Source organism: Apium graveolens, chromosome 8 (assembly GCF_009905375.1).
Source record: "Apium graveolens cultivar Ventura chromosome 8, ASM990537v1, whole genome shotgun sequence".
NCBI classification, from domain to species: Eukaryota; Viridiplantae; Streptophyta; class Magnoliopsida; order Apiales; family Apiaceae; genus Apium; species Apium graveolens.
Window position 1 is genome coordinate 70727073 of NC_133654.1, and position 9854 is coordinate 70736926.

Here is a 9854-nt window from a genome sequence, read left to right on the forward strand (position 1 = left end):
GATAAAATTCTTTTAAAATGACAAGGGAGGGTAGACTCTGGTACTATGTGTGCTAGGTGGACTACCAAAGGTACCGCAGGCGAAGGTACTCTGTGTACTCAGGAACTTATGAAGTATGTGTATACCCAAAAATGTGACATGTAGCCCGAATGCGGCAAGGGTGATAACCGGGATACGAAGGTGTCGTCCTTCTACTAGTAGAAAAGGTTACTATTATCGTATTACGACCAATCATCGTATGCGGTGGCTCCAACGAGTGTCCTAATTCTTCCAATTGGAATTGTGATGCAATACCGTAACCCAAGCCTAGGTGTTGGGTTTAATATTAAGGTATTCGCAGGATAATAAAATCCCCTAAAGAATTGTTTTCATAAGAAGGTGTGTATCACCAAGTGTATCACCAAGAAAAACTAATTTCGAATAAAACATAATTATCATATATGATATTTTACGTAAGCTTATAATATAGTCATTTTCATACTGTACATTATTATGCTGGGCATTATAGCTCACACTTGTTTTCTTAAATTGACACAACACAACAGTGAATCAAGATGTCTACCATGAGAACCACATCCAGGAAACGGGTAGGAAATGGCCAGCTGTTCCGTAGATTATTTGGTATTGTACCGCAGGTAGTCCGAATAAGCTGGATTGGTTTTCAGTTTTTTTTAGTTCGGCTTATTTATAAGTATGACTTATGTAAGGTAATAAATAAGAAACTTATAGTTGGTCGACGGACTAGCCTTACTTAAAGGTTATTCCCCGATAAGACTTAATTACTTTTGGGTTGTAATAATTATCACTTTGTGGTTTGATCTACTCTAGTAATGAATGGTTCGTTTCCAAGACAATAACCTGTAAGTGTGTATGTGTGATAAGTGTGGGGTCGTAAAGTGTGAGTATTTATATATTTTTATGTGAGGTATGTGGTTTATAGTGGTTTAGATGGCGTGGCCTCCGAGATTTCTGACCCCGGATTTCGGGGCGCCACAAAAAATATATTTTTCTATTATAAGTTACTCTATACATATTATTTTCTAATTATTTTTTCAATTTCAAAATTTTACAAATATTCATTTAATTATTTAGATCTAAAATTTATTTCTAATAAATGTCCACATAAATAATTTGAATTTACAAAAGAAAACAAGAAAGTAACAAGAATTAAGATCATGTTTCCATGTGTTAAGAAGAAATTATGTTTCTACCCAAACAAATCATAATGTCTACGGTTGTAATTAGGGTCATGCGACTAGCGAGCTCGCTCGAATCGAACTTTTTTAACTGACATCGACTTGTTTTGTTCAGTTAAATTATTAGTTCAGATATAAATTTCATATTATTTAATTAAACGAGTCATCTCGACATGACTTGTAAAATTCAACAAGCCGAACTCGGACAGAGATTTAGACTCGATTATATATATAATTAAATGAGCCAGCTAACCGTGACTGGTTAAAACCGGGTCATGCTCATTTTCATTCTTGAAATTAAATGAGTGAAATTGGAGCAGAAGTTAAGATTTAATTAATAAAATATTATTAAACTCGAGTTCACTGCCGGCAGGAAACTTGACTGGTTTGGCCCAAATTACAGCAGTAATAACCGCTACAAAGGGCCATGATTATAAAGATAGGGAGTAAAAACTTATTATTAAAAGTGTTAAATGAAAGTTTCAGTTAAGTGGAACGCTAACAAATATGAACATGAATTACATGATAGGAGTTCTCTCAGATACGCAACATCACTACTTAAATGTAATACTTGACAAAGGTACTCAATTTGCAAATGGACTCATCAATATGATAACCAACATTTAGTATTTGCATTTAAAGGGAAAACAGATGTAACATGCGGAAGCCTAACAAATATATCATAATTCGTAAACTATAAAGTGTCAATATAGCAGTTATAAGTAATTTAATATTATACATACGTGCGTATTAATCATTCAGAAAAATAAATTATCATTCTTTATTTATTTATTTATTTTTATAAATTATCTTTTATCATTTTCTCACCTATATATATCTAATTAGACATTAGTATCTTGTGTATGATAAGTTTCTTCAAGGATTAAATGACTATTTCGTCACTAAAATCGCATTTAATTTGTAAGTGAGTTACTGTATTATCCTGTATTATCTGTGAATTATAATTTTCTTAATGTATCATTGATAGTTAAACAATTTGAAATGTTGCACTTTTTCCGTCACATGGGTTAATATTTTTGTTAGCTCGATTTTTATAAATTTCTTTTTTCTCCGGTTAAGGATTAGTATTTTAGTTTATAATATTGGTAAAACGTTCGACTATCTCAATTTTTTAAAAAGTTAAAATTTCTTTCAAAAACTTAGAACTTATGTTAAAATTTACGTTACAAGAAAAAAAAACTAATTCTCTCTCCCTTTCGCTCTCTCTCCCCTCCCCCATTCTCTCCAACACACACATTTGAAGCATGTTGCAAATTTCAAGCTCATAGAAATGGTTTCGAGAAACATTAAAAGAATCCCCACAAAAACCATCAAGTACTGCCGAAATCACCATCGCATGCGCCACCGTAACCAGCATTCTCATCTAAAACACACGGCATCAATCGTCGTTGCTTCGATAAATAAATCAATCTCTACCTGCCACCGTCGCCTTATTAAGATATTTTTTTAGCTTGTTCGTATCGGAACCCCGAAAAGATCTCCCCGGAAGAAGGGGTACCGTGCTTTGAAACAAGTCGCCGCCAGCGACATTTGCCGATCACTTTTCGCCGAAAAAGCACTACTGCCGGTGATCCCGCTAGAGAGGAAGATGGTGTTTCTTGATCTTGATGAGACCCTCATACATTTTTTGCCAGAAATTCCTCCGGGAAAGTTTGATTTTGTTGTCTAGCCGACGATTGATGGCCAAAGAACTGAATTCTTCATGGTGAAGTGCACCTTTGTCGATGAATTTTTGGAGAATCTGAGCAAGAAATATGAGATTGTAGTGTTTAATGCTGGAATTGAAGAGTACGCGTCGTTATTGATCGATATAATTGATCGAAACAAGGTTGTATCGAGATTCTTGTAAATAAATGATGGAAAATTTGTGAAAGATTTGTTGGAGTTAGGGAAAGATATGAAAATGGTAGTTTTAGTTGATGACATCATCCTTTTTCAAACTCTGATATCACAAGTACTAATGGCAAACTGTTATAGTCTAAATAGTGATAACATCAATTATATTTAACAACACTGGATTTGAACAATACTGTATGTACCTTCCACTTGGGCATAAGCTTGTCCCTGTGTCGTGGGTCGGAAGCCTCGGTTGATCCATTGACCATGTCACAGATATAATAATTTTTTCCTCGTGCCCCTTTACCGAAGAACTCTTTTGTCTCTCTAGTTTCATCAAAAAGATCAAGATTCATTCGGATCCCTTTGTTATTTATCTCCTCAACAAAAGTCGTTACTCTGAATAAAGGGAAGCCCACTTTAACAGGAGCTATAACTTCAGTGCCGTAAGTGTTACAACCGGTATATTTTTAGTTGAATTATGTGTATATATGTTTATATATCAAGAGCGAGTCAATTATGTGCTTTTATGAGTCTTAAGGGACATACTTTGTGAGTTGTAAGCTAAATATTTATTTGGAAAATTTTTTGAGAAAAAAATGCCTTTATTTGAGTAATTTGTGATATATTATTAAGATATTAGTTTATGGAAATTATTTATATAAAAACTTGTTTCCTTTAAATTTTTGAAAGTGATCTCAAAAAGTTTCTAAAATCCTAAACTATTTTATAATACGACTTTTGTGATTTATAGACTTATATTTTTATTTATAAATTTCTTTCTCTAAAATGATATTTGATTAATTAGATTAATAATTTGCCAATTACCATGATACCCTTGCATGCAAAAATCCACTCAACTGAAGGAAGGGGTATTGTTGTCAAATCCAACCCCACTAACTCCATTTTAACTAGTCAATTTCCTAAGTTGCCCTTGCATGCAAACCTTGTTAGTTTTAGAAGAAGGATAAAAATGTAAATTGAGATTCCACTATCATCAAACCTCCAAAATATCATCACCTTCTGTCATTTTCATCACGTACACACACAAACTCGCTCTCCTCCCTCTTTTTTCTCTCTCGGCCGAAGCTAAGCCCCCCCTCTTTTGTTCATTTTCTTTCGTCTTTTCTTCAAAATTCTTGCAAGAAATCATTCTCTAAGCCTTGATCACTTGTTTAGTAAGTTAAATATTAAGTTTATTGCTTGGTTTAAGCTTGCATGTTGAGTTTTGAGTGAAGCCTTATGTTGAAAACCTTGATTCTTGTGAGTTTAAGGTTCAAAACAAAGGCAAAGCATCAAGAGTGGAAATCATCAATGGTTGGGAAAATTCCTTGCCATTTTGTATGATCATTTCACTCCTTTTCATTCAGAAATGACTCTTTAAAAGCCGAATGGATTAGAGTTTTGTGTTCTTTATTTGTGATTAAATGTTATTTGAAGAAGTCTTGATTGCATGTTGCTTTAAAGCTTAATTTTTGATGGATCATGATATTTAAAACCCTTGTATGTCATGAAATACTAGGGATATTGTATGTTAAATGATTGCATGTGGGATTTACACTCAAAATCTTAGAATACTAGGAGTGAATGTTGGAAACTAGACTATATACTTGATTTTGGCTTTAAATTCGATCATATGCCTTAAATATAACTTGATTTGCTAAAAATGAGTATACTCTTCTTGACAAGGGCTTTATTATGACAAAATATAATTTTTACAGTGGGTTAATGAGTATATTCAATTAGTATTGTGTTTGCACGTTGTTATGGATATTTATTTTATGCATGAGCACTTGAAAACGTGATTTAAGTGTTAGTCTTGCTACTTTATTTATATAATTTGGTCATCGTGCATTAGAGTATGAATTATCTCCACCACTTGTTAGTGGGATAGATGGATTATTAGGTTAGTCTTTGTGCTTGGTTAAATATTAGGTTCATGGTTTATAAGTGGGAGTTAAGGTGGAAGGGATAGTGTAAGGTTTGTCTTTTTCCAGAATGTTGCACTAGTTTGTAGGGCGTTTTGAATGGGCATTCGTTGGACATTTGTAGTCCCAAGCCACCAAAAGTTAGGACTTGACCTATAGTTGATCCCAGAAGCTTTAATTGTAAGAAATCAACTCACTTAGTTAGGTGCACAAGTCGAATCATGACTTCTGGTCAGAATAGAGTCAGTTTGAGTGAGGAGCACTTTTAAGATTAGAAAGTGGTGTCATTGGTAGGCCCTTATTAGGCCTTTCTTAGCATTGATACTAGGGAGTTTTTGGGAGGTTTTCAGGCCATAGTTCGAAGGTTTAGAGTTAAAAACAAGAGTATAAAGTGAGTTCAAATCAGGGCAGTTTGAGTGTCACTAGGACAGGGGAGAGCCATCTTTGAGAATAGGCCTAAGGAGGCCTAGGTTGAGCCTTGCTGTCATTCCAAGTGCACAAGTAATATTTAGGACCTTAGATTCCATTGTAGTAATTTGAGTGTCAAACCTTGAGTGGAAAGGGATTCATTATTGCTTAGTACCATTCGGTGTCACCTAAAAGTTGCACTTAGGAACACATTGTCCTTGCACTTAGATTTTTGTATCCTTAGAAGTGAGGCCTGAGTTGACCATTAAGTCTAATTGTTAGTAAGAGATCAGAAGAAGGTTAGGCCATAGGGGTGGCTAAGTGAAATGGAGTTTGTCTAGTAAAGGCACTTCAAAACTTGGAGAGCTAGTTGGGTTGCACTAGACTAGGTAGCACTTCGAGTCAATCGTGTTGGTTGAGTGAGATCATTCAATACTCAATAGTGCACAATTATATCAATGTTGTATATATTGTGATCAAATGTGTTATGTGATCCTAAATGATTATTCGAGCATAATAAGTGATTAGTAAAGAGCTGAATGTGTAGTTAGGCCTAAGTGCCAATATGATTTGAAATCTTTAACTAGGATGGAGTTTTTGTGAGAGTGTATCTTGATGAGGTCTAATATTTTTGTTTGGGTTCAAGAGAAGATTGTAAACTTTCTATCAAAGTCGAGTAGTGCTCCCGGTTTCTTCCACAATCAAGACGAGAGTTAGTCCAGCCTTCTTAAGGTAAGTATTTTTGCCCTCACTTATCGTTTTAGTGATGTTTTCCTTAAATTTTATATTGCAAGTGTTTTACCCTTGTCAATTCTATATGTTTCAAGTGTTCCCGTACTTTTTTGATATGTTGCAAGTGTCCTTTGACCCTCTCGAGATATCTATTGAGATTTATTCTGAACTATTATGATATATTGCAAATGTACCGAACCACTCCTTTGAATTATGATAGCATGTTCGTATATTGATCTTTTATTGTTGTCACCATGATATATTGTTGCAAATATTCTGATTTTCGATTGAGATTTTACAAATGTTGTGTATACGCTTATAAAAATCATACCCTTACAAACTATAAAACCTCATATGTGATCTCTCTTGATTAACCGCTATTCTTTTTACTCTTACACTCCGAGTTACCAACTCTTTACATAAATCCTTACAATAATACCCAAATTTTGTCACTAGACATATCCCTTATTTATAACCCTCAAATTTGAGACCTCTATCTTGCTGAACAATGTTATGATTCTTTTTTAATACTTTCTTCCTTGGTTATAAAAACATTGCTGACTATCCTTGAATACCCTGCTAGTGAGAAGTCATATCATTCTAATAAGAGTTTCTAACTCGAAATCCTTTATTAATGATTTAAACCCCTTTGTATAGATCTTTGTAAAGTTCTCCTTGGCATCACTTTTATAAAAGTTAATTGCTCTTTAAATAAAAGAATGTTTTATTGAGATTGGTGAACTGGACTAAGACGCAAGTCCCTTTCACAATTATTATGTTAGTCTTAAAAGATGCCTAGGGATGCCATTAAATTGTTAAAAACCCAGCGAGGTTCGGGATTGTTTCGCGGCTGATCACCGGCTGTAATCCGTAGCGTTATAAAATTGATTTTGAGCAATGATTTGGTTACAGATGTTTTGACTTGAATAATGATGCCATACACCTCAATTTCCCGATATAAATTGCTATGATGTTAAATTCTATTTTATGATATACCCTGCTGAGCACTCGGCTCACTTCTTGCTTTTCATTTATGTCATTTCAGCTAGCAAGTGTGGTTAGATTCTAGCAGACTGCTCTTAATTCTACCGGTGGAGATGCTGAGGCTTGTGTGAGAGCTCAGGTAGTATAGTTGGCGTTTGTGTGAGGACCGGTAGCTTTAAATATAAGTTGTAATAGTTGTAGTATGGGACTGTTCAAACCCTGAACATTTGCGATCTTGTATTCTGTTGTTAACAGCCGTTTATAATAACTTTGTATTTATTCAATTATATTTTGTTAGTGTTATTTTGGGGCTGTGATAGGTCTTGGTATTAGAGCTAAGGTTTAGAGTCCCTGAATAGTCCATATAGGTTATAGGTATATATATAGGAAATACGAGAGTGTAAGTAGATATTATTCGAGTAAGTCACTAATATTTTCCTTCATATATATTGTTTCTCAGCAAAGGATGCATTTTTCTTTGTTCTTGGTGCCATCTAACACTATAGCATTCTCCGTGTACTCTGACTTGAGGCTCCAGTTTGATAGGCTCCAAGGGAAGTACGACCGATTTATGGAGCGACTGGATGTGGATTTTCAGGATGATACCCGGCTTAAGGAGGAACCTAAGGCACAGTTGATTTCGAGACTCGAGTCCTTGATGCATTTCGTTAACACTAAGCTTGGGGAGATGCCAACACACCGTAACCGCATGAGCCAGTACACCATCCAGATGGTAGCAGATGAACTTCAGGGCATTGTGAAGGTGCTTCAGGGAGAGCAGTGGGAAGAGATCCCGATAGCTCGATATGTTAACGAGGAGACCTAGGTAGATGACCGTTAGCCTGAATTAGGAGCCAGACCTCCTATTCCCTTTCCAGTTGGCTACCCTCTATATTGATTGTATTTCTCGAACTATGTAGTTTCTGTATTTCCTTTTAGAACTATGATGTCATTGAATTTTAAATTCGAACCTTATTTGGTGGCGTTGTAAGATAACCTTGTTTCAATAATGCACTATCGTTTCGTTTGATTATCGTTCAATTTAGCTTCGCTTTTATTTTTAGAATTGTATATCAGCTCCTTAGCTAATAATTGAAATCCGAGCGCATGTGGTTTCCTTAATTTCTTGGCACCTTGGCTTTGATTGCTATACCCTTAACCACCTTGTTAAACCTGTTATATCAGAATCATGCTTGCGATTATCGCAAATGTTTCAAGCGTACTTATGCATTTCCGTTTTCCCAATTTTTGCCTATATTTTTGCTTTCCTGCTTATAATCATGTATAACTTTGCCAAAATCTAGACATCATGTGATCAAATTAACCCTTTGATAACCTAGCTTTGAATTATCTATCATAATCACACCTGCTTGTTATTAATTTTCTAATCAGAAATATGCCTCCTAAAAAGATAAAGCAAACCAGTACTGCTTCTGCAACTGACCCCAATATCCTTCGAATATTGGAAACTCTGCAACAACAGACTAATGCAATTGCTCAACAACAAAAAACTCTTCAACAACAATTATAACAACAATAATTTCGAAACCAAGAGAATCATGATCAACACCAACATCAACCAGATCCACCAGAGCCCCCTCAACAAATTATGACTTTCAAAACTTTTCAGAATGTGAACCCTCCAGCTTTTCATGATAACACTAAGACCGTTTATGCCGCGTATTTCTTGAAAGGGGAAGCAATTTATTGGTGGGATTCAGTCAAATCTTTGGAAGAAGTTCAACCAGTTACTTGGACTAGGTTCAAGGAGTTATTCTTGGAAAAGTATTACCTCCGGTATATTCAGAAACAGATGGAGATGAAATTCCTGGAATTGAAACAAGGAAGTATGAAAGTCTTGGAATATGAGAAGAAGTTTACTGAATTGTCAAGATTTGTGACTAAGTATGTGAACACTGATGAAGAGAAGGCTCAAAGGTTTCAACAAGGGCTCGAATATTGGATTCGAGATAGAGTGTCGATGTTTGAGATTGGTACCTATGCTGGGGTAGTTCAGAAGGCAGCATTGATTGAAAGTAATGGAGCGCAATCCAGAAAGGAAAGAGATGTTAAGAAGAGGAAAGTGTTTCATCAGAAAGATAGGGCAGAATTAAGGTACCAGCAAGATAGAAACATGAAGAGAATTGAATTCCAGAAAGGATGGAATGCATAAAAGAAAGAGGAAGTGAACAAGAGACAAGATAATAAAGGAAACCATCAGAAGAATCAGGGTCAAGCGAATGATGACAAACAACCAAGGGTCGAATGTAGGCATTGTGGGAAAAAGCATCCGGGAATTTATAACAAGCTCAACATGACATGTTATCGATGTAATCAAAAGGGATATTTGGCCAATGAATGTAAAGTACAGAAACCTAGAGTAACATGCTACAAGTACGGAAAAGTTGGACATATCGCCAAGGAGTGCAGGTCAACCGAATTAATCAAAAGCATGATGAATATAGCCAGCAGCACCGCAGCACCACCAGAAATATTGGTGTTACCTCCACCACCTGCAGTGACTCCATAAGCATCAACAAGGACTTTTAATCTGAAGATGAAGGATGATGTTCAGAATTCTAAGGTAATAGCAGGTAAGCTTTCGATAAACAATATTGAAGCTAAAGTATTGATTGATTCAGGAGCTACAAAGTCTTTTATATCAAAAACTTTTGCTAATAGATTAAACTGTGATACGAAGGATATGAGTGAAGAGATGAGCATAGTAATTTCCAATCAAGAAAAGATA

General features: G+C 35.2%; 1 protein-coding gene and 1 pseudogene across 1 annotated transcript; both read left to right on the forward strand.

Annotated features, from left to right (window-relative positions):
• The first annotated feature begins 2487 nt into the window (after window positions 1-2487).
• On the forward strand, window positions 2488-3225 carry LOC141679678 (uncharacterized; annotated as a pseudogene).
• Window positions 3226-8714: 5489 nt separating this feature from the next.
• LOC141679679 (uncharacterized) lies at window positions 8715-9278 on the forward strand. Its single transcript, XM_074486113.1, has one exon. It carries the CDS (start codon window positions 8715-8717, stop codon window positions 9276-9278), a length of 564 nt encoding a protein of 187 aa, XP_074342214.1.
• The last annotated feature ends 576 nt before the right edge of the window (window positions 9279-9854 follow it).

Bases quoted from the DNA above. Each gene is read 5' to 3' on its own strand.
- LOC141679679 (XM_074486113.1), top strand. From the start codon at position 8,715: ATGACTTTCAAAACTTTTCAGAATGTGAACCCTCCAGCTTTTCATGAT.